Genomic DNA, 24694 nt, shown 5'->3' with positions numbered 1-24694 from the left:
CGAGAGCAGGGGTGAGCTCTCCCCTGAGTGGTAGGGCCAACTCTCCTGCTGCAATGTCTAACCAATAGCCATCCCAGGACTGGTGAAAGGTGGGGCTGTCTCAACACAGCATGGTTCCAATGATCCCATTGCTAATACATGCCATGGACTGATGGAGGAAGGTCATTGGTTGAGTAATAAAGAAACTTCTCGGCCCCATAGGTTAAAACATAGGTGGGAGGAGTAAACAGAACAGAATGCTGGGAGGAAGAGGAGGTGAGCTCAGAGACACCATGCTCCCCTCTTCCGGGCAGACGCATAGCTCTGCTCTCTGAGGCAGACGCATGAAGCTCAGACCCAGGATGGACGTAGGCTAGAATCTTTCCCAGTAAGACTGATGCTACATAGATTATTATTAGAGATGGGTTGATCGGGATATGAGAATTAGCCTGTAAGGGCTAGAGCTAATGGGCCAAGCAGTGTTTAAATGAATACAATTTGTGTGTTGTTATTTTGGGGCATAAGCTAGCGAGGCGGCCGGGGTGCTGGGGACGCAGCCCCGCCGCTCCTATTACTACAATGGACATCAATCACCACAGACCCCCAGCTGCAGCAGAACCATAGACCCAGACGTAGCCTCGGCAGAAGCTCAGGTCAGATGTCACCATGACCCCCAGGGGTAGCACAGACCCTCAGATCAGCATGGCCTGGCAGCAGCATGGCCCCTGGGCATCAACATGTCCCAGTGGCTGGCCAGACCTGGGGCAACTGGAGCCATGGACACCACCCTAGATCCCAGGCTCTATGGGGTCCAGACATGGCCCTAGGCAGTGGCATGTATCCAGAGGTCTCCACGGCCCCATATGGCAGCACTGGCCACCCAATCAGTATGGCCCTGGGAGCAGCAAGGTCCGGGACACTGACATGGTCCAAGGTGGCAGGCCAGACTCCAGTCCTCCATATGGCCCTCAGTGATGACAGGGGTCCCTGACATCGACTCAGACCCTGGCTGCCACTGATGGACTCATGGCCCTCTGTGGCAGCCCTGGCCTGGACAGCACCATGGCCCGGGTGACAGTGCAGGTCACTTAGGTCAGTGTGTCCCAGTGGCAGCATGGCCCTCAGAAGCCCTCATGGTCAAAGGTTTGGGTCCACACTCCAGGCATCCAGGTGGGCCCTGGTGGCAACATGGACCAGGAACATCAACACAGCCCTGGCTGCAGCAGGACCACAGACCAGACATGGTCCTCGGGACCAGCCCAGGCCAGGTTGTCACCATAACATTCCACCCCCCACCATGGCTGTACGGGCCACCCATATTACCATGTCCCTTGTTACAGGGAGACCCTTGGACACCAATGTGACCCCACTGCAAGCCCTTGCATGGACACCCAGTGACGACAGGAGCCACAAACATCAGCTCAGACCCCCTTGGCTGCTTCAGGGCCCGGGGCAATACCTGGCACTTGGTCATAGCCCAGGCCCAGATGTCTATCCCTTCTCTCTCCTCTTCCAATAAACCTCCTATATGAGCCCTGTTGCATGATGTGATTCTCTTCTCGCTGTTTGTTTGTTTGTTTGTTTGTTTTAGTAAATTGCAATATTGGTTCCCTGACCAGGAAAGGGTCTGTTGGCACTTCCTCTTGCCCACAGGTGTTTGAGGCAGTCCAAGACCCTGGAACCAGGTACACATATGATAGCCTTGCTTTTTCAGATCACTGGGTCCCTTCATCCAATACTGGCACAATTGGTGAGCCCCTCCCCCTTCCCTACCTCTGGATAGTTCCCACAAGTGAGGACTTGTCTCTTGGGTGTGGTTTCTCACCTTTTGATCTCGGTAAGCCCTGGTACCAGGAAACCGCCACTGCTCTCTCAGGCTCAGAGCCTCCACCCTTTGCCTGATGACTCACTGGGTACCTTGTAGCTTTCTCGTTTTCTCCGACCCCTGGGTCTTCTGACTTTGTCCTTCAGTCCCTGCCCCTTGCTTGACAGGGGTAGTTTGTGCCTTTCTCGCTTGAACCTCACTTGATAAAAGCCATTGGATCTTGTTCTGCCTCACTCTTGGGGAATAAGCCTAGCAAAAATCTGCTTCCCAGCCCTCTATATCCTGATATTTTATGGGACCTTTGCAACATTCTGCCAGCGATCCCGATAGACGGAAAGAGGAATCACCTTTTCTTCCTTTCACTCTTCCGCTTTCCCTTCCCCCAATAAACCTCTTAGGCTAACTCTGCTGCTGTGACATGTTTGCTCAGTGGCACAGCTCACTGAAAGGTAATCACATCGTGCTGGGACCCTACCCACCTGCTCCACCTTCAACAGATCCGCTCTCGCTCTCTTCCTGGGCTTTAAGCCTCAGGGAATTGACTTGGATCCAGCTCAAACAGCATTTTGCTAGGTCCAAGCAGCACCTGATGGTTCCACAGAGCCAGGACAGGGAAGTGAAACAGCCAGTTGCTCCAGGACATAGTCACCCCCCAGTTTTCTCAGGTCCCCCAAATCTAGCGATGCCCCCAGGTCAGCATGAAGCAGAGTCTTGAGAACACAGCATCCTCGTCCCCACTTTACCTGCTACCCCTTTCTAACTCCTCTTCTTTTTATGATGAGTAACAAGGAGGGTTGTTAGTATTCAGGCCCCTGGACTGGCCTGCCCTTGGGGTCCTGGCAGGATATGTCCTCAGCTGCAGCCACTAAGAGCACCTCCTGTACACATTCACTAAGTTCCCCTTCAAAAGGTGAGCCTTATCCACCTCCTATCTCCCTCCCTCCCTCCCTCCCTTCCTCCCTCCCTCCCTCCCTCCCTCCCTCCCTCCCTCCCTCCCTCTCTCCCTTCCTCCCATTACTGTTGTCCCCCAGGACCTGTCTCTGCCCCTTCTCTCTCCTCTTCCACTAAATCTCTTATGTGAGCCCTTTTGCACGGTGTGACTCTCTTCTCGCTGTTTTTAAATAAATCACACCAGTCATCCTCAATACACAGTGAACTCAAGACTAGCCTGAGGCTGTGTCTCAAAAAACAGAAAGCAATCCAGAAGATTTTTTAAAACAGATTTTGAAATTCTTGGCATTATAGCAGACATTCAGACAGAAAGCTTAACCTCGACAAAGCAGAAGCACCCATAAGTTAGAGGACAATATTTCTGCTTCTTTAACGGTCATCGTCTCTTCATTGACTCCGCCCATAGAACTTCCTGCCCGGCAGGCTGGGAATGCAGCAGTTTGCTTTACAGTTAAGCACAGCTCAAATAGGCCCCAGAGAAGCCTTGAGCCCTCGTCAGTTCCTGAAGAAGGTGAGTCTGGTTGGACGGGGAAGGGAAGTGTGAGAGGCAATGGGGGACGGGGCATCTATTGGGGTGCGGGTTTTGTTTCTGCAGCTTCACAGGGAGGGTGCTGCTGGTGGGAGTGGTGGGGGCTCAGGGGTACAAGGAGCCGAATTAACAAGCTGCAGCCTTCATTAGCCCATAGGTAGCTGTGGTGCAGGACACAGAGTGTAGCCCGACACTCTTCTCAGAAAGTTCTGACTCAAGGCAGGCTCTTCAGAGCCCGGAGACAGCTCAGATCATTTGTCTAAGTCACTTTTCTTTCCTCAGAAAGTCAGATGACTTAGTTCCCCCGGTCATCCTGGGCAGAGGAGAGTTAGAACCCAGGGTGCTGACTCCTCCCACTGGACAACAGAGAACTCTGCCTGTGTGACCCTGGGGTGAGGTGGAGTGGGGCCATGAAGGCCACATTAGCTGCTCTGAAGGCACAGCGCAGGACGAACCTGCAGTTGCGGGTGGCCCAGGGCTTCCTGTCTGCTGTTCTCCTTCCTTATTGATTTCTGTAGCATCTGTGTCACCGCCTTGAAATCTGAGGCGGTGACAGCCCCAGTGATTCTCTCATTATTCAGGGTTGTTTTAACTGTCCTGTTTGTTGCTGTTGTTGTTATTGTTTGTTTGTTTTGCTTTTGTTTTTGTGTGTGTTGTGTTTCTTTTGTATTAACATATGATAAGTGAACATATTTCTGACATCAATGTGATATTTAAAGACATACATTCAACTGTGTACTGGTCACATCGGGGGAGTAAGCCCTTCTGCTTTCTTACTGTTTCTTTATGTTTGCCATCTTAGACTGCTTTTCCTAGTTCTTCATAAAATATATAGTAAGTTATTGAACATTATGGTCATCCTGGTGCATGCTCCTGGCTGGGCACAGCAGAGATTTGGGTGCACTCACTCAGACCTGGCATTGGGGATGGCGCGTCGGCTGATAGCAGGAGTAGAAATGTCCTTTCTGTGTTATTACAAACAGTTCAAATGGCATCCAGATTGTCAGGGTTTTAAAAGTGTGCTGGGGAGGGTGTTGCTACTGAGATGGCTCAGCACATAAAGGCTCTTTCTGCACAAGCCTGGCAACCACTGTTCAGTGCCCAGAACCCATGGAAAGGTGGAAAGAGAGAGCCAACCCCACAAAGTCGTCCCCTGACCTCTACAGGAACAGTGGGATTTCCCTGTAGAATCCCATGGAGGGACATTCTTCTATGGAGGAGCTGTTCGATTTCTCTATTTCCTCCCTTGTAGTGCTTCATCTTCTGTCTCTATAGGGTGCATGAAGATAACAGAACATTGCGAAAGTTTAGGGAAGGGAAGAAAAGAAAGGATTGGGGCCGTTCACATTTATCTAATAGACAACTTTGCTCTCTTTCCCTTAAGATCTGAGCATTCCCTGTCTTCAGAATCTGCTTGCCTCAACATGGCCACCCACAGAAACACTGAGATGAGGATCATTCTGGTGGGAAAAACTGGGAACGGAAAGAGTGCCACAGCAAACACCATCCTTGGGAGACGTCAATTCGAGTCTAAGATTTCTGCCCATGCTGTTACCAAGACCTGCCAGAAGGCATCCAGGGAATGGAAGGGGGAAAACCTTGTTGTAGTTGACACCCCTGGGCTCTTTGACACCAAGAAGACCATGAAAGACACATGTAAAGAAATCAGTCGCTGTGTTCTCTACTCCTGCCCTGGGCCTCACGCCATCATCCTGGTTCTGCAGCTGGGCCGCTTCACGGAGGAAGAGCAGAAAACTGTCTCCCTGATAAAGAGTCTTTTTGGGGAGGCAGCCATGAGGTACATGATTGTCTTGTTTACTCGCAAAGATGACCTCGAGGACCAGAGCCTGGATGCCTTTCTAGGCGAGCCAAATGACAAGCTAAATAATGTCATCGCGCAGTGTGGGAAACGCTACCTGGCCTTTAATAACAAAGCAGTAGAGGCAGAGCGAGAAAATCAAGTAAAGCAGCTGGTAGGACTGATAGAGGAAATGGTGGAGAGGAACGGGGGCTCTTACTTCTCTGAAAAGATATACGAGGACATAGACAGAAGGCTGAGACAATGTCTAAGGGAACTGGAGGAAACTTACTCTCAGGAATTCAATGCTGAAATGAAAAGAATAGAAAGGGAATGTGCTCATAAATCAGAAGAAGAAAAGAAGAAACGAATTGATTCTGCAAAGAAAAATTATGATGAGAAAATGGAAAATTTGAAGGAAAAGGCTGAAGAGAATATATTTGGGTATATTTACAAGAAGATATGTGGACTGCTTTCAGTTATTTGGGACAAGTTGAGATCGTGATGTAAATGCCATTCTTTTATATTAATGACATTTGTTCTTTGACAATTTCATACATACATGCATATAATGTGTTTGGATTGAATTCATATCTTTTTGTTTTGGCATGTTTTTTGCTTTGTGATCCACCGAGTTTAAATAGTTTCGTGTGGGTGATAATAGGTTTCAAACAATCTATCAGAGCCTGGTGGGCTGATCAGGAGGAACACAGTGGAAGACAATGACTCTTCCTCTTCCGGAACCCATCAGCAGTTACTAGCTCAGCAGGGTGGACAGGTTCTTATGAGCTCCTCCCCTACCCAGGTCCATATCTGCTGTGAGCTCCTGATGGCAGCGTCTATTTCCTGAACGAACACGCATGCACTCACGCACACGCACACATGCATGCACACACATAAGCTTGCACACGCATACACATGCGCACACGCTCACACGTTTAAGTCACTAGGAAAGCTGTCTGGCAGCTCTGCAGTGGGCCTGAGAGTCCCGCTACAGGAGGCAGAGCAGGCACAGATGGCTGCAGAATGAACCCTTACGTGCTGGGATGTCCTAGACTTCTGTGAGAGGTTCTCATCTTTTGAAAACCTTCTCACCATCTTCCTGGGAGAAGATGAAGTGCAGTTCTCTGAATCAGGGGGAGGGAGGAGACGATAGGTCCCACTGTTTCCGCCAACCCCAACTTCATCCTCTAGTGGCCTGGTTCTTTATAGCTGTTGTTTCTGAACTTGAGCTGCGATTTGAGCTTCAGTCCGTCGCTACCACCTCTAGGCTTTCTGGGCTTTGCGGGATGTCCGCGCCCTGTCCAGTGAACGCTCACCTTCCCCTCTCCCAGGTGTTTGTCAAGTATCTCATCGCTGCTAGCGCTTTTACTTTTATACCCTGATAGCCCTGGGATCCCTTTAGTAGGCGTGTTAGATGTGAGGCTGCCCATGGTGTATAACAACACTGCCGTGGGCTAGATGCTAGACCACAGCGTTATGGTGTGATTGACTTTCCATAAGCCAACCTATCTTGACTTTGAAATTTCTGATGCATTGTTAAATGGAAATAGAACAGATCAGAACAAAATGTACAGAATACTTTCACGTGGTTACACAGACCCACTCATGGCCATTCTGTATTCTCAAGGGTATTTTAAATAACTATGGATTCAACATAACTAATAATAAAAAATATTTTGATTTTTTTGTTTTTATTAATTAATTCTGTTCCTCTGGTTCTCCAACTTCTTCCCGCTCCCTCTTTTTCCCTATAAATTTTCCTCCTCAAATTTACAACACTTTGTTTTGCTTTATGTCTCACAGAATTGAACTCGGACTATTCATGTGACCATGAGTTGAGACAATACATTAGAGGCTGGAGCATTCAGCAGTGGGTACGAAACTGGAGACTGTGCTCCCCCACCCTCACCAGTTCCAGAATCTGTTAGGGGAGTCATGGCATCAGTGGGGTTTCCCAGCTGTGAACTTCATGTAGATTATTTAAAAAATTTTGTATGGATGGGTGTTTGCCTGTATGTATGTGTGTAAATGGAACCCACAGAGACTGGAAGAGGGGACAGATCCCCTGGAAATGGAGTTACAGATGGTTCTAAGTCACCACACGAGTCCTGGGAATCCAGCCAGGGTCCTCAGGAAGAGCAGTAAGTGCTCTTAACTACTGGTCTTTTTGATAATGTTCATAATGAATTTGCTAGGTGTTTTATTAGTAATTTAGGCTTTTAAAACTCCTATCACATTGATTCTAAAAGGCAGAGACACTGTGCACACAACACACCCACTCAAGACTGAGCTGAGTGGCCAGAGCTAGGTCCCCTCTTCAGGTGGAAGGCAGAGGAAAGCTCTTTGGTAGGCCAATGTCGGTCCAAAGTGACACTCAGGGAGACCACTGAGCACAGTTTAGTGTGCTGAGGTCTCCCCGCGATGTTTCTCCCTCTCTCAACCTCTCCTCACAGCCTGTTTTGGGTACCACCTCATGTTACTGGCAGGATGCATGGTCTCTCCATCCTCACCTTTCTCCCCCGTGAAATGGCCACAACTCAAGTGATGAGTAAGACGACAGGTGAAGGCGATGGGACAGGAAATGTCTGCGGCTGATGCAGGCAGGAAGCGTTGCAAGGGCACAGATACATTTAACACCAACTGCCTTACTCTCAGAGGGTTCTGGGAAATGGGCTGACATCAGCTGTAGAGTTCACAGATTCTCGAGAATTGCAATGAAAAACCACCCTCTGGTCTCTTTGCCGCAAAACTAATGAGGTGGACTGGAGATTTGTGTAAGTAGGAGAAGGGAGTCCACAGATTGGAGAAAGATGTCAGTTTCGTATGGGGACTTTTCGGCTCCCAGCATCCTGGTTACTGAAGGCTACACATTCACGGGCCCTTCAGTGCACAGTGCAGGACGTGGAAAGGTGAGAGGAAGGTTTAGAAGGCCTGCGGTGAAGAAGGGACTTGGTCAGGACCTATCTCTGCACCACCTGCTTGCTTGGTGATTCTGTGCCAAGTTACCAGATTTCACCGGTGAACCTGGGGAATCAAAGTCACCGAATAAATAGGTTTCCTGGAGGTGGAAATTTGGCTAATCTGACCCACTACTTCCCCTCCCCAGCGCTCCTGTTCTTTGTGTTAGGATCCAGAATCTAAGTTCTCCCTGCTGATCTCTGTCCGAGTAACTATCCAGGGCTGGCGGTCCCTTGGTTATAAAACATGCAGCTGTCAAGTACATCACAACAGTGTGGAGACACCAGGCTCTTCTGCTGCACATGCGGGAGGGCTGCACAGAATTTGAAAGGAGACTAGTCCAAGTCGAAGAGGTTTGCATGGACCATGAAGCACCCACCCAACAAGGGCTGTCCTGAATAAGAAGGGATAAAAGCAAAGTCACCCAAGAATCAGCCACGAAGTAGGCAGAATAGTAGAGAAAGGGAGAGAAGGAACAGATCAGATAGAGAGGCTGGTAGCAGGATGATCAGTTTTATCGTTAGAGAACTTTATAAATTCACATAATGTGTTTTGATCAATTCCACCCCAGTACCCCTCTAATTCCTTCTCTAGCCCTCTCCTTTCCCTCCCTGCGTCATGTCCCCTCTCCCCACAGTGAAATGGCCTTGTCATACCGAGAAAGTACTGTTTCCTGCAGAAGCCCGCTGCCTCCAATCTTTCCAACCCCTTTTCTGAAGTGCTCCCTTGGCCTGGAGGGGAGGAGGTATGATAGCGAGGTCCCGCTGAAATCCAGTCACACAGTGAATTATCTGAAGTATAAATTAACTAAACACCCCAATTAAAAGTAGATTCTACTATTTGCTAGTGGCAAGGAGCCCCTCACTCCCGCTAATTTGTAAATAGGTAAGCACACAGGAAAGTCAGGGTCACTGTCAGCCAAGCCACTGAAATGCTTTAGTTCTCATTTGATTTCTCCTATCTCGAGCGTCCAGTAGCTACCAGCCGCCCTGGGTGCCTTGTTAGATGGCACAGAATGCCGGACTGTAGAGCTCCACAGTGCCGCTGGGTAGATGGGTGGGTCCCTGTGTGCTCCTGTCTCCACACTTCCTCCCCACGCTTCCTCTGCGGCTCTCTCTTCTGGGTTCAGCACCGCTGTTAAATCAGAGAAGGCCACAAGACCTTTCCAGGTAAGAATCGGGGTGCAGTGCGGGAGTGTTGAACTTGGTGAGGAGGGGGCTGCTCTGTTGGCCGTGTCTAGTAAAACCCCCGGCAGACCTGCTCTGGATATTGTGCTTATTGGTCTGTGTTTCCTGCCTGCTAATTCTGGGCTGTAATCCGTTCTGAAGGCTGAGTCCTACAAATTCATGTATGCTTCAGGGTCCATTGCTGCAAAGGTACTTTCTTTATGGAGAAAGTGTTCTTTCACTGGTCAGAAACAATTTTAACTTGGCTCTTCCAGGAAGAGAATGAATGAATGAGCTTGGACAGAGCAGGAGAAGAAAAGGTAGGGGTGGGAGATCCCTAACAGGCACAGCTTGGCGAGTGTCCTCCTCTAAGCTGGCACACAGGTCAGGGTCCTCACTGGCTGTTATCTTTTTCCTTCAAGCTGCTTCCTGGGGAACCATTCTTTCCTGGGTTCACGGAAGACTTGAGCTCCCTGCAGGGAGGTCTAAGTTACACTCATTGGGGCCACAGTTCTGAAGCCAGTAGAGGATGTTTGCTCATAGCCCGAGGGAGGGGAACTTAGTCAATGAAATCAGCACCTACCGAAGCACAGGTCCTGGTTTTACATACGAACCCAGTCTAAATATTCCCCCTCCCCTCCCCCAGCCTCTGTCTCTCCTTGTTAATTGCCAGTACCAGCTCCATTAAGAGCTGAGTGTTTTCCCTTTCTAGTTTATGAGAGGCTGTCTTCTATCCACCTCTTCAGACATAAAGAAATGAGCCTCTTTCAAAAAAAAAAAAAAAAAGCATTTGTTTCACATCTGTAATTCATGGCTCTCTGTGTGGAGACTCTCTCCTTAACAGAGAACATTCCAGCCTGTCCTGGACACAGTCGGCTCCGGAGTTCTCAACAACGTTCATGGGTAGTAGGTAGAAGAAGATTCAAAACGAGCTGGGTGTTTCTGCAGGTCTGTGTATTGGTTAACGAGGAAGGGACTGCTGCACACACAGGCCACCACCCGACAGAGGAAGGTAAAGAACCAAGACCGCCCTTTGTCCAGTGTTGTGCCTGTACCCAGGAAGTTTCCCGTCACATAGCCTGAGAGGAGACAGCAGATGTTAGAGAACAATCTCATGCTCCCACCATGTCCTGACGGAGAAACACTCCTGAGCAGTGAGCACAGGTGACCTCGGGAGCTGGCAGCTTGGGCTGGTGCTGCTGCAGGAGAGGGGTTAGACAGGGCCCCTCAGGAAGCAGTGGGCTGGAGCAGTGCCCCAGGAAGGGGGGTTCCCACAAAGCCTAGGAGATGAGAGGACCCAGGCGCACAGGGAGGTCAGTGTCTTCAGAGAGGGATGATCATGCCAGGACATCAGGGTCATTTCGATAGCCCAAACCACTTTCTAAAGATGAACAAAAGTCACTAGGGAATTCAAGCAAGAAAAGTAAAATTTAAATCTATTTTTTCCTTAAGATATTTTTACTTTATGTGTATAAGTGTTTTGATTTCATGTATATGTACGTGTACATGTATGCATATATGTACCATGTGCAGGTCTGGTTCTCCAGGAGACCAGAAGGAGACATCAGATCATCTGAAACTGGACTTAGAGACAGTTTTGAGTGCCGTGTGGGTCTTGAAACTGAACTCTGGCTCTTTGTAAAAGCAGCAAGCGCTCTTAGCCCCTCAGCCACCTTCTTCCTCAGCTCCATGCGCTGCTAGAATAGAGTGCTCAAAGCATTGACAAAGTGAAAAGTAAAACACAAAGTTTAAAAGGTCTTTTGTTTGTTTTTTGAGACAGGGTTTCTCTGTGTAGCCCTGGCTGTCCTGGAACTTGTTCTATAGACCAGGCTGGCCTTGAACTCATAGAGATCTGCCTGCTTCTGCCTCATGAGTGCTGGGACTAAAGGTGTGCACCACCACTGCCTGGCAGAACACTGAATCTTAACAGTAGACAATAAAGTAAGTTATACTGTCTCTTTTTCATAAAAAAATTATCTGCACACAATCATAAAAAAGAAGTCCAGTCCCCTCTGCCCGCATGATCACGGTGGCTTGGGTCCCAACTTCCTCAAGCCTGTTCTGCTTCCTGAGGTTTGGTTGGGGCTTGAAGGGATTTGGGAACTTTCTCTGGACCAGCCTTCAGAGCACTAGGGCTGCTGTGGTGTCTGTCTGCTGTAGGCAGGGAGGTTTACTCGCCGTGAGACTGAGGAAACAAGCCTTTGTTCTGAATGTCGCTGAGGAATTTAGAGTAAAGTTTCACCAGCGTTCTTTTGGCTCAGACATCAGCGTTAGTACTGGAATGCTGGAGGGCTTACAGGGAATCCACCCTTATCTGAGTCCCTTTGCTGCTGCCTAAAATGACCAGATCCCACCCCGTGACTTGTGGGTGCTTTACCGAGTCCTCTGCTTTCTTACATTATCAGGGATATGCAGAAGCATGTATTAAAAAAATGGACCTATTTTGAAAAAAAAAAAAGAAGTCCAGTTACACCAAAGTGTTGAAGTGATTATTTATGGGGTACTAGAACTTGGAGAGGTTTGAGCTTCTTTTCTGCTTATTTCCTGTTTTCACATGACAAGAAAGATGTTAATTCTCCATCCAGACAGGACAACATAGTTATGAGGGGAGATTGGGGTCTAGACAATGTATCTCTTTGATGCTGAGTGACTGTGGACCTAATAAAGCGGTTGACACTGAGTTACAACTGTTCTGTTGTGGGAAATGCGTGGCGTGAAGACACAACTGCCAGGCTTCAGGAGTGCAACAGGATCTTCTTGCTAGGGCGTCTGACCACCGCCTGTTACCCTGAAAACAAGCGGCAATAGATTTGATCCGCCTGAAGGTAGAGACAAAGAGACAAATGAGATTTATGAAAGGAGCATCAATAGGATTTGGGATTGGCTGATGCATGGCAGGAAGCAGAGGCTGTAATGGAGCCCATAGCCCAGCAAGAGCCTTTGGCTGTATGGTGATGTCATTCACCAAGGAGCCATCCCGGAGGTGGGGGGTAGTCAGGGCTTCTATCCTGGCCAGCCTTTATAAGAGATGTCCTTGAAAGAGCAAAAGCCACAATGAGAAGCAGAGGCAGAAGTTTGGAATGCTGAAGGAACTCCTATAAAAGGCGCTACAGCACTCAACCGCTTGAGAGAGGTCCCGAGCCAGGACAAGCGCAAGGAGGTGCTGCAAGTATTTAAGTTTGTGTAAGAAAAAGAATAGCCCGAAAATGGAGTGAGGTGAGGTCTGGTGTATAGAGCAGGAGAAATAAAAGTCTGGAGTTTATGACCGAAAGTTCAGTGCTGGCTTCAGGAGATTGGGTTCTGAGTGTTCTTCAGAAAATGCCATGTCTGTTTCTTTATCTGCAGAGTCAAGTGACAATGGCAGCCCAGTACGATGGTGTGGGGTCCACAACCAGAAAGCCCAAGACTGGCTATGGTGAGAGGAGCTGGAGCGCTGTGGGGGTGTGGGGATGTGGGGGGTACGAGGGTGTGGGATGTGGGGGGTGCGGGGGTGTGGTGATGTGGGGGCGTGGGTGTGTGGGGGCTGTGGGAGTGCGGGGACATGGGGGTGGGGGGCATGGAGAAGTGGGGAGGCAGGCACGGAGGTGGGCAGTCCCTCCTGCCCTGATGGTCAGTCCCCACTTGAGCAGGATAAAGCCATGCCAGCGGCTGCCCTCCTCTCCTCCTGCTCTAGCTCTCTTCATAGGATGACATCCATCTGGATAAGCAGGAGAAGCCACAGGGCCTGTCAGTGGTCCTCACCTTGGCATAGCCCTCCCTTTCTTCTTTCTTTTTCCATCTTTTGTTTGGACACAGACTCTCACACTGCGGGCCAGGCCAGCTGGGAGCGTGTGGCAGCCATCCTGCTCCCGTCTCCCTAGTGCCCAGTGACAGGTGTGAGTGGACCACCTCGCCTGACTTCAGCACAGCCTCTTACTTCCTCCTTCCTACAATGTGAACATGGCAGAGAGGCTGCCTGTGGCCTCTTTGGTTGTGGCTTCTCTGGTGATATCTCTGTCCTTTCCTAAAGGAAGATCAGGAGAGAACAATGTGGGGGCAATTGAACCCCATCTGGATCCCTGCTCCAGGTTCCTCATTTTCCAACTAACAAAGAAATCAGTGTGTCACTGGGCACGCCCAGCTCCTTGCCCACCATATTCATTATGTCAGTTGAGATTCTGCTGTTTTATCAGACTACCTTACAGGGTAGTACCTTCAAATATCACCCATTTCTTTGGCTCCAGATGCTGGGAGTCAGTCAGGCATTCCTGGGGTCTGAATCACACCTGTTAAAGTTGGGTACTCACTCATGTACTTATGACACACTAGTGGTTCCCTATCAGAGTCCCGGTAGGCTCACAGATGTGTTACTTATGTACTTATGACACACTAGTGGTTCCCCATCAGAGTCCCGGTAGGCTCACAGATGTGTTACTTATGTACTTATGACACACTAGTGGTTCCCCATCAGAGTCCCGGTAGGCTCACAAATGTGTTACTTATGTACTTATGACACACTACTGGTTCCCTATCAGAGTCCCAGTAGGCTCACAGATGTGTTACTTATGTACTTATGACACACTAGTGGTTCCCTATCAGAGTCCCGGTAGGCTCACAGATGTGTTACTTATGTACTTATGACACACTAGAGGTTCCCCATCAGAGTCCCGGTAGGCTCACAGATGCACCTTGGCAAGCTACTGTTCCTGTCAGGGTGTTGGCAGACTCACAGGTGTGTGCACTTCAGGGCTGAAACTCCCCCCCCCACACACACACTGCTGCTGCTTTTCAAGAAACATTTATGTGACTTCAGGTACATAAGTACATAAAACAGTTTACAAATCAAAGATAAGAAATTTGAAATAAATTTTTGATACACACAGACAGACATATAATTTACCATTTCTTAAAGATTAAAAAATATTTTTTTCTGTCCATGTAGTAAGGGGTTTCAGTTAGATAGGATGAATACATTCTGGAAACCTGTTACATAGCATAGTGAACATACTTAATACTGAATTTTATAGTTGATAAGACAGTAGATTTTAAGTGTTCTCACCACAAAACATAGTTCTGTGAGCAATGGAGATGGTCAGTATTATAAACCTTTAAAGCATTCATCGTACACTATGACTACGTACAAGTTGGGTTTAACAATGAGTCCTTGGCAACACTGAAGAAGTGTATGGCATGCTCAAAGAAGGTAAATAGAAAATCTAAAGTTAATGAATGTATTGTTGTTTTTCTTCAACTTCAAAAAAAAAAAGCATAGCTGCACACTAGTGAGGAGGTTTGCGTGTTTTGCTTATGTGAGTGTGATTGAATATTTGCTGCTGCAGGACAGAGCACCTCGGACATTTTCCAGGGTCGACTGGTATTTTAGTTTTACAGTAATCAGCTGTAAGAATGCCACTCACTAAGTACACAACACAAAGTGGCAATAGTCTCAAATCTGAGCCAAAATGCTCTGGGCAGCGGTTATTGGTGCTGCATGGTATGAGCGAGGCCAAGTATTGGTGGTGTTTGGTCAGAACCAAGGTTGTCGTTTCACCATAAAACACAGGGAAGGCGGTGAGAGACATTACAGGTTCACTAAACCTTGTTCTTGAAATGAGTTTTAGTTGCTGTGTATTCAGAATCCTTTACTGTTGTTAGCTTTTCCTCCTGCTTCTCATGTTCAGTCTTGTGGCCCCACATGGGGTCACGACCTGTAGTTCAAAAGCTTTCGGTGGTGAACTAGCTCTTGGGCAGGCCAGGATGGTGGGGTCTCATTCGGCTGCTGCTGTCCAGCAAGCTAGCCCAGGTGTCTTCACACGGCGGCTGCAGAGGAGTCAAAGGAGCAGGCAGCCCATGGTGCTTAAAGGCTCTTGGGACTTTTGATGCCGGTCCTCCAGAGTCAGAGCGTGTCATCGTGTCCTCCAGAGCCAGTCCCACTGGCTACATTTTACTGGGAAGTGTAGAACATCTCCGTCCCAGAGAGGAGGGATTCAGAGATGGGAAGGACTGGGGCACGCATGGCTAACCATGGCTCATCTCCACAGGACCAACAGTGGCCAATCAGGGCACAGGAGCTATGACTGGGACCTTTTCCCATTCTTCCTTCCTATGGCCAAAGAACCAAAGCCTACAATAACTTTTCAAATGGGGGTCTCCGCTGAGCAGCTAAATGAATACTAGCGGGAGCTGCCCTCACGTCTCTCCTAGGTCGCCTCAGGCAGTATTCTCAGCCGTATTATTTCTTCATCATGGGATTCTGGTTTCCAAACATGGGGAACTATCTTTATTCCCCTGAGTCTTTATTTTATTTTTATTTGTATTCATCTATTTATTTTACATCCCAGTTGCAACCTTCCTCATCCTCCCCTCCCAGCTCCTCACCCCCTTCCTGTCCCTCCCTGCTGCCCACCCCCAATCTCCTCCTCTTCCATCTCCATCCAGGAAAGGGTGGGTCTCCCATGAGCATCAACAAAACATGGCATATCAGGTTGCAGTAAGACTAAGTACCTCCCCATTAAGGCTGGGCAAGGCGACCCAGTATGAGGAGTAGGGTCCCAAAAGCCTGTAAAAGACTCAGAGACGGTCCCTGTTTCCACTGTTAGAGGAGTCTCACAGGAGAACCAAGTTACACAGCTGTAATATATATGTATGTATGTAGAGGGCCTGGGCCAGTATGAGGAGCTATCTTAAAACTTGTACATCACCCCTACTTGGCTCTCAGCTGTAAGGAGAACAAGTCATTTTAAAATATAAATCAGAAAGAAGATATTCTTCTCGGCAGATGCCCCAAACTCATCCTTTGTGTTCTGCACTGGATTCCGTTAGTGGGGGTCGTTGTTGGAAGCAGCTCACAGTTCTCTTCTGAAACTTTTATTTCCTCCTCTGGGGGCTTAGAAGCCACAAAGGGTCAGAAGGAAGAGCTCAAAAGAATACTGAAAAGAAGCAGTGAAGAAAAGAGATCAAGGGAGATACCCGAACCTCTTTGTCAAGTCCTTCAAGATGGCCTTTTAGACCCAGGGGTTGTTTGTAGACCCTGGGAGGGCAGAGATGGCAGCCAGGGGGAAAGCCCGCAAGCAGAGAAGCAAGAGAGTAGGCACTGGATGGTGGGACTGCCCGTTTAACTGTTGGGGACTGCGTCTAACACTTGGTTTTATTTCCTTGATGTTCTAGAGCTTGGAGACCAAGACCAGGAAAATTCCCAACTGAGAATTGTCATACTGGGAAAAACGGGAGCAGGAAAGAGTGCAACAGGGAACAGCATCCTCGGGGAAAAGGTGTTTCATTCTGGCATTTGTGCAAAATCCATTACCAAGGTCTGTGAGAAAAGGGTGAGCACCTGGGGTGGGAGAGAGCTTGTTGTCGTGGATACGCCTGGTGTTTTTGACACTGAGGTACCAAATGTTGACACACAAAAAGAGATCGCTCGCTGTGTTGCCCTGACCTCCCCAGGGCCCCATGCTCTGCTCCTGGTGGTCCCATTGGGGCGCTACACCGTGGAAGATCATAAGGCTACACAGAAGATTCTAAGCATGTTTGGAAATGAGGCTAGAAAATTCATGATTCTCTTGCTCACCAGGAAGGATGACCTGGAAGACACCGATATCCGTGAGTACTTAAAGTCAGCTCCTGAAGGCATTCAAGAACTGATCCGTAAGTTCGAGGGTCGTTACTGTTTGTTCAACAACAGAGCATCAGGAGCTGAACAGGAGGACCAGAGGACACAGCTGTTGACCTTGGTCCAGCGCATGGTGATGGAAAATGGAGGAAGATGCTTTACCAACAAGATGTACGGAAGTGCCGAGAAAGAGATTCAGAAACAAACCCGGGAGAAGCAAGAGCTTTACAGACAGGAGTTGGAGAGAGAGCTAGCGCGGATAAGAGATGAGTATGAAGAGCAGATTAGAGACCTGAAAGATCAGCTGGAGAGGGAGAGGAGAAAGGCACAGATGGAGAGGGAGTTCACCAGAACAGAGGCTTACTACACAGAGAGACAGCAAAATGCTAGGAGGGAAGTGGAGAACCAAAACGCGATACTTGAAATGATCTTAGAAATGTGGAGGGTTGCTCGCTTTATCATCAGTCAGTTTATGCAAGATGACTAAGACCTGGTCTGTAAGACTAGACCTCATCTGCTTTCTGTGTTTGTTCCTGATAACCCTGCCCACCCCTCACTGTCCAAATGCTCTGCTTTCCATCCTCCAGAACTAAGAGTAAAAGGCACCTTTGGCAGTTGGCAGATGTATAATTGACTCAGCAAAAAAACCCGACCAATCCTCTAGTACAACTCAAATCAGATGTATTAATGCTCACCACTTTTGCGTTCTTCCTCAGAGAAAGTCACCCAGGAGCCCCCAGGAGATGACTGTAAGATGTTCCCATTCGTCCTCCTCTGGATTCTCAACTATAATCTTCATCTGCAGCTTCTATACACTGCTGCTCAGGTTTTTTGACAAGAGTCTTCTATGTTCTACTAGAAGGTCAATTCTTTGCATGAGGTAATCTTTAGGTGGAAATAGATGACCGCGCAGTTCTCAGTGAGTGTCAGTTTGTTTCGTTACAAACTCAAGTTGTTCCCTATTTACTCTTTGATGGCAAAGCAAATCTTATAAGTCAACTAACTCAGGATGAGCACAAATTAGCAATTTAATAGATGACACTGCAGTGTTCGGTATGTCAGGTGTGCCTCTAGAAGCTCTCTGTCAACCTTCTAACCAGTTTGGTGAAGTCAGTTCTCTTCTTGAGAACTGATCTGATTGTTCCAACCCCACCCCGTACCCCAATACATCCAGCTTGTATTGCTTCTGACCAGCCCAGCTAATTTTCTTATTCTTTTTATAATAAACTTTTCTATTGCTTCATCCTTGTTCAGAATTGGAGTTTGTTTTGTCCTGGAGAACAGTGCTGCTGTAATAGCAGTGATGAATTTTGTTTTATTGGTAGAATTTTTAGGTACTTTTAAAACCAGACTTACTCTATTCCTTTGGCACCTCCTTGTTTCCTTAAGCATGTGGGTGCATGCGCGTATGTGTGTGAGTGTGTATGTGTGCGTGCATGTTTGTGCAGGTACACGTGCATATATGTGTGTGAGTGTGTATGTGTGCGTGCATGTTTGTGCAGGTGCAGGTGCATGTGCGTATATGTGTGTGAGTGTGTATGTGTGCATGCATGTTTGTGCATGTGCATGTGCGTATAAGTGTGTGAGTGTGTATGTGTATGTGCATGTTTGTGCATGTGCAGGTGCAGGTGTGTATATGTGTGTGAGTGTGTATGTGTGCATGCATGTTTGTGCATGTGCAGGTGCCTATATGTGTGTGAGTGTGTATGTGTGCATGCATGTTTGTGCAGGTACACGTGCATATATGTGTGTGAGTGTGTATGTGTGCGTGCATGTTTGTGCAGGTACACGTGCATATATGTGTGTGAGTGTGTATGTGTGCATGCATGTTTGTGCAGGTGCAGGTGCAGGTGCGTATATGTGTGTGAGTGTGTATGTGTGCATGCATGTTTGTGCATGTGCAGGTGCATGTGCGTATATGTGTGTGAGTGTGTATGTGTATGTGCATGTTTGTGCAGGTGCAGGTGTGTATATGTGTGTGAGTGTGTATGTGTGCATGCATGTTTGTGCATGTGCAGGTACATCTGCGTATATGTGTGTGAGTGTGTATGTGTGCGTGCATGTTTGTGCACGTGCAGGTACATGTGCATATGTGGAGGGTAGAGGGTGATCTCAGGCCTCACCCTCGGCGATGCCATTCACCTCCCTTGAGACAGTGCTTCCCACTGGCCTGAAGCTCACTGGCTAGGCTGTCCTGGCTGTCCTGAGGATGCTGTCACTGCCACCTCCCTAGCAAGTGCAGGCCACCACGTGCAACTTTTCACACAAGTTCTGGGAGTCAAACTCAGGTTCCCAAGCTTGTGAGACAAGTGCTGTCCTAGTCCCGTCCTCTTTTTGGCTCTGAAATCTTTGAGCCACGTTCTCAGTTCCTCACTGGTCAAACACCACGACCCTTTTGGACCTTTATTATGTTATGTACCTTAGATTTCTGAAGCCTGTGAGCTTTTCCTGCTACATAAGTGTCCCTCTCATATAGAGGTAGCAAGAATTATTTCCTTAGCCAGGCAGTGGTGGCGCACAACTTTAATCCCAGCACTCGGAAGGCAGAGGCAGGCAGAGCTCTGTGAGTTCAAAGCCAGTCGAGTTATCCTCACTTATTAGTTTCTAGGACTCCTCAGTGTTTGTCCCAACATTTCCCAGTGCTCACCTGTGACAGCTCACAGCTCACTTTGTTCTTCCTGAAAAGTTTTTGTGCCCCAATAAATCTCTCTGCCAATGCAGTAATCCAAATCAGACCAAATCAAACCGAATTAGAAAAAAACCCAACTTTAATGGATACCAATGCTCCCCAGTGGCCTTCCAGCCCCCCAGACAGGAAATGGGAAAGGAAGACTGGAAACCACGTGTTTGTCTGGACTGAGGCAACTCCCAGGGAAGGGGGCTTGGGATGGAACTTCCACCCCACATTCCAGACTCTTTGGATAAATGGATGCAGGGGTTGGGGTGAAGCCTTAACCCAAACACTTTCATACCTCAAAATTGGTTTCTCTGAGCTGCTTCCAGCAGCAGGTGACCATTTCAGAAGGTCAGTAGTCAAATGCAGAGAACAACTCACCGTGGTGTGCCCAGCGCTAACTGATACACCCACCCACAGCTCCTGCGTCCAGGGTTCAGGGAGCATCATGTAAGAGGGGTGGAAAGGGTGTAGAGGACCACAGTTTGCTGTTATAAAGAACATAGCCACAAGCAACTCGGGGAGGAAAGGGTTTATTTCATCTTAAAGTGTATAATCCATCATGAAGGGAGCCAGAACAGGGACTCGGGACTGAAGACTGGAGACAGGACCTGATGCAGAGGCCAAGGAGGATTGCTGCTTACTTTCTTGCTGTCCATGGCTTGCTTAGCTTAAATTTTTAAATATAACCCAGGACCACTTATTCAAGAATGGCTGTGGCAGGCTTTCTTTTGGGCCACCAAGCCGCTCCTAAATCATGGCATGAAGACTTACTATTTGTTAAGCGTGCTCAGCCTTATCTTAGGCTTGTCCCACTAGCTCTTGTAACTTAATTTAACCGGCTGCTCTGGGTCTGTCTGGCTGGCCCTGAGTGTGTCACTGTCTTTCTTCCTTGTTTTTTTTTCTCCTCTTATCTCCCAAGCCTAGATTCTTCCTTCTATTTATTCTCTCTGCCCGTAAGGCCTATGTATCCCTCTATTGCCTAGCTATTGGCCCTTCATCTTTTTATTAGACCAATCAGGTGCTATAGGCAGGCAAGGTAAAACAAATGCCACATATCTTTACATATTCAAAAAAGTAGCATAAATAAATGTAACAATCTTCTTTTGTCTAGTTAAAGTAATATCCACATCATAAACAAATGAATAATACCTTTGCATAGTTAAAGTAATATTCTATAATAGGTGGCAACTCCCACAGTGGGCTGAACCCTCCTATATCAGCCATTAATTAAGAAAATGCCCCATAGATTGAGCTACAGGCCAGCCTGGTGGAAAATTTTTTCCAGCTGAGTTTCCCTCTTCTAGATGACTCTAGCGTGTGTAAACTAACAAAGAAATGAAGCATATGCTCCTTAATTTATTCATCATGCCGAGTGTGTTAGTTACTATCACCATCACCATGAGTGGTGATATTAGTGGTGGTGTAAGGCTTATCTGTCTCCTTTGGGGGATGCCTCCAGAGCTCCCAGCTAAGCAAGAGTCTGGACTGTAGTAATACCAACTCCTCTGATATTTACCCTGTAGCACAGGGCTGATCTGCATTTTAGAATGCTCACTTTCTTTTAACCTAAAGAGTACAAGGCGACAGAGTTTGTCTCTCTGCGTTTCTTTTTTCATGTATTGGTTATGTGAGGTAATATGTGAAGTAATATGTAAAGTAATGTTTTTCTGACATTTCCGCCTTGATCACATTCACACCTGCATGCTGCCTTCTCTTCTCTTTGCCCACCTTCTGCTCCCCTTCCCTTTCCCAAACATACCTGTTTCTGCCTCATTTTTCTTAAAACATTTTAGCTTCAATATTTGGGAGAAAACTTGCAATATTTGCTTTTCTGAATCTGCTTTCTTTCCCTTGATGTGATAACCTATAATTCAATCCACATTTATGCAAGTGACACAATTTCCTTCTTCTTTTCTATAATTCAGTCAACTCTATTTTGTTACATATTGTGTAGTTTGAATGAGAAATGTCCCTCATAGGCTCGGGTATTTGAACACTTGATTCCCAGTTGGCGGTGCTGTTTGGAGAGATTATGGGAGGCGCATCCTTACTGGAGGAAGGACATCACCAGGGACAGTCTTGAGTGTTGTGGAATAATCTTTTTTGCACACTGTGAAGATGTGTCTTTGCCACGGTGTCTTCTGATTGGTTTAATAAAGAGCTGAATGGTCAATAACTAGTCAGGAAGAGGTTGGGTGGAACTTCCAGGGAAGAGAAAAGGAAAGGAGATGAATTTAGGTGCAGGAGAAATACCGGAGAACATAGAGAGGAAACAGGAGGTTCAAGATGGAAGAGAGGTAAAAAGCCACAAGGCAAAACAAAGATAAATATAAAACGGGTTAATTTAAGTTATAAGAGTTAGTGGGACAAGCCCAAAGTAAAGGCTGAACTTCCATAATTAATCGTAAGTCTCCACGTCACTTTTTGTGAGCTGGCGGCCCAAAGAAAAATCTGACTCCATTTGCGAGTTTCTAGCCCTACCCACCATGCACTCTGGGCTTTATGCTTATGGCTGGAGTGGTCTCTTAGCTTCCTGCTCTGGCTGGCTGCGACCATGCTCCTCTCACCATTCTGGACTTGCCATCTAGAATCGGAAACCAAAATTAACTCTTTCTTCCATAAGTTACTTACTTTGGCCATTGTATTTTATTACAGCAACAAAGTAAACAATGCACTTATCTTCTTTGTAAAAAATATTCTTTATATTAGGACATGTCACAGGACTCCAGCAATGCCTCTGGCCTCTTGGCATGCTGCCCGGACAGTTGGAACTCAACCAAACACCTTCTAGCCCCAGCCTGCCATAGGACTCGAGAAGAAGCTCTGCCCCTACAGGGCGGTCGGGCACTGTAAAGATCTCTTTGTAATGAGGGCGCCCAGCGTCATGGTGAACTGAACGGGACAGTGAGACCCACGTGCAGGTCTGGGCTTTGCTCTGGGCTCCGAAGAGAAAACACAGGCACACCCAGCACTTTGTAGCACTAGTCAGAGGGGCACCATTAGAGTGAGCGAGATATGGTGTGGGGAGAGAGGGGGGGGTATGGGTCATGTCCTGTGGACAGAGGCATATCTCAAGAGGTGAGAGAGGAAGGGAGTGGGCAGAGGTGAGGGGCTTGATTGCTACCCAGTGCCAAGCTGATATCTGGGCCTGGGCTGCTGCTGGGACCCATATCTGGTTTCCTGGCTTGACACAGCTGTGGTCTCTGTTGATATTCCTGGCCCCTTATACCACCAAAAGCCGAGCGGACAGGACTGTGCAGAGTTGGCCCCGACCCCACTGGCAGCGGCACTAGGGAGAAATGGCCACACCACTCACTGGCTCAAGCACTCTGGAGAGAGGGTCCTGCACTACTTGCACAGCCCAATAGAGCTGACCCTATGATCAGGGGCAAGTCTGAGAGGGCCCTGAGGGCATGGTAAGGGGAGAGCCGGACACACCCCTCTTGTATCCCATGTAGGGGCATGGGTGAGGAAAAGATGCCCTCCTCCCCTCCCCCTCACCAGCTGCAGCACTCAGGAGAACAGGCCCTGTGCCTCGCCTGGGCAGCACTGTAGAGTTGACCTTGTAGACAGCACAGGACAAGCGCCCTGAGCATGTGAGGGGGACATAGCTGGTACAGCCTCCCTGGTCTGTGGTGAGGTGGTGAGGACAAGGGAAAGATGCCTCCCCCACCCCTTACAAGGGAGCTGATCCCTTCACGGGCTGCAACACCCGGGAGAGTGAGCCCTGCGGCTCATCTGGACAGCACGGCAGAGCTGACCTTGTTACAAGTGAGCCAACCCTGAGAACATGGTGTGAGAGACCCAGGCCCACTTCTCATCTGCCATAGAGCAACATGGGCCGGGGAGAGACGCCTTTTCCCTCCACCCACTAACACCTAAGGCAAATGGGGTAGCTGTCCCTGAGGTAAGAAGAGGGGAGAGCTGTCTCTAAGCCCCAGCAGCTGCAATGGTTGGGAGGGCAGGCCCTGCACCTCGCTGGAGCAACACAACAGAGCAAACCCTGTTGGCTGAGGGGTGAGTGAGCCAGCCCCAAAGTGGTGAGCGTGGAGCTCTGTCCCCATTTCTCATCTGTTTTGTGGTAGCATAGACAAGGGAAAGATAGCCTCCCCCTTCTGTCCATCAACCCTTGAGGAAGGTGGAGGAGCTGGCCCTGGGTCCTAAGAGCCAGAGGGCTATCCATACTTTTCACCAGTTGGTGAGAGTAGCCCTGCACTTCTCCTGGGCAACATGTAGAGCTGACCCTGATGGCGTAGGTGGGGAGAGCCAACTCAGAGGGCATGAAAGCAGGAGAACTGGCTCCAGCCCTTGTTCAGTGATGCAGCGGGGAGCTAGCTGGGGCAATGCTGGAGAGCTCACCCTGGTGGTGAGGTCAGGGAGAAACTGTCAGTGGACCAACCCTGCAGCAGCCCAGGCCCAGAACCAGGGTTATGACTTGGCCTGCACCAACATCCACCCCATCTATGATGCTGGAGCTTGAGAAGGGCCCAAACCCTCAGACCCAAGGCTATGGATCTCCACAACATAGGGCAACAACAGAATATCCAAGAAGAGTCTCAGCAAGGGCCCAGCATCAATGGGGTAGCAGAAACCAGAGGCCTCAAACCAGACCAATGACCCTTTGCAGCCAACACTTGCGAGTAAAAACATATGACCATAGGGGTTTGCAGCGTGACTTACTGTGTCACACAGCAGCTTCCATGACGAGATTTTTAATTTTTTCTTTATTTCTTCTTTTCTCTTAAATGTTTTTTTTTTGGGGGGGGGGGACGGGTTGCAGTGGTAGAGGGCAGATAGGAAGGGACGGGAAACTGAATGAGATCAAGGTGCATGATGTAAAAGATGCATTGAATAAATAAAAAGAAAATAAAAGAAAAATATTTATTTTATTACTGTATGTTAATTATTAGAAATGAGTTCATTGTGACATTTTCATATATTTATAATATGTTTTATGATTTGACAACACATATCCCTCTTTAAAAGATTATTTATCTTGAGCTGTAGTGGCACATGCCTTTAATCCCAGCACACAGGGAGCAGAGGCAGATGGATTTCTGTGAGTTTGAGGCCAGCCTGGTCTACAGAGTGAGTTCCAGGATAGCTAGGGCTGTTATACAGAGAAACCCTGTTTTGAAAAAACCAAAGAAAGGTTATTTGTTTATTTGTGTGTGTGTGTGTGTGTGTGTGTGTGTGTGTGTGTGTAGCTGCCTAAAG

The 24694-nt window shown here is 48.1% G+C and overlaps 2 protein-coding genes across 2 annotated transcripts; both read left to right on the top strand.

The window, feature by feature from the left end:
* The first annotated feature begins 3216 nt into the window (after nucleotides 1-3216).
* On the top strand, nucleotides 3217-6727 carry LOC121440035 (GTPase IMAP family member 9-like). The gene is made up of 2 exons (XM_041640742.1): nucleotides 3217-3266; nucleotides 4669-6727. Exon 2 carries the CDS (start codon nucleotides 4709-4711, stop codon nucleotides 5585-5587), a length of 879 nt encoding a protein of 292 aa, XP_041496676.1. The 5' UTR covers nucleotides 3217-3266; nucleotides 4669-4708; the 3' UTR covers nucleotides 5588-6727.
* A 1168-nt stretch (nucleotides 6728-7895) lies between these two features.
* LOC121439928 (GTPase IMAP family member 4-like) lies at nucleotides 7896-17287 on the top strand. Its single transcript, XM_041640560.1, has 3 exons — nucleotides 7896-7994; nucleotides 12555-12624; nucleotides 16356-17287. The coding sequence occupies exons 1-3, from the start codon at nucleotides 7896-7898 to the stop codon at nucleotides 17285-17287; spliced, it is 1101 nt and encodes a 366-aa protein (XP_041496494.1).
* The last annotated feature ends 7407 nt before the right edge of the window (nucleotides 17288-24694 follow it).

Source organism: Microtus oregoni, unplaced genomic scaffold, assembly GCF_018167655.1.
Source record: "Microtus oregoni isolate MIOR12 unplaced genomic scaffold, Mior012 000064F_ref0000363, whole genome shotgun sequence".
NCBI lineage: Eukaryota > Metazoa > Chordata > Mammalia > Rodentia > Cricetidae > Microtus > Microtus oregoni.
The sequence above is the reverse complement of the archived record's forward strand: the minus strand, read 5'-3'. Positions and strand labels throughout refer to the sequence as shown.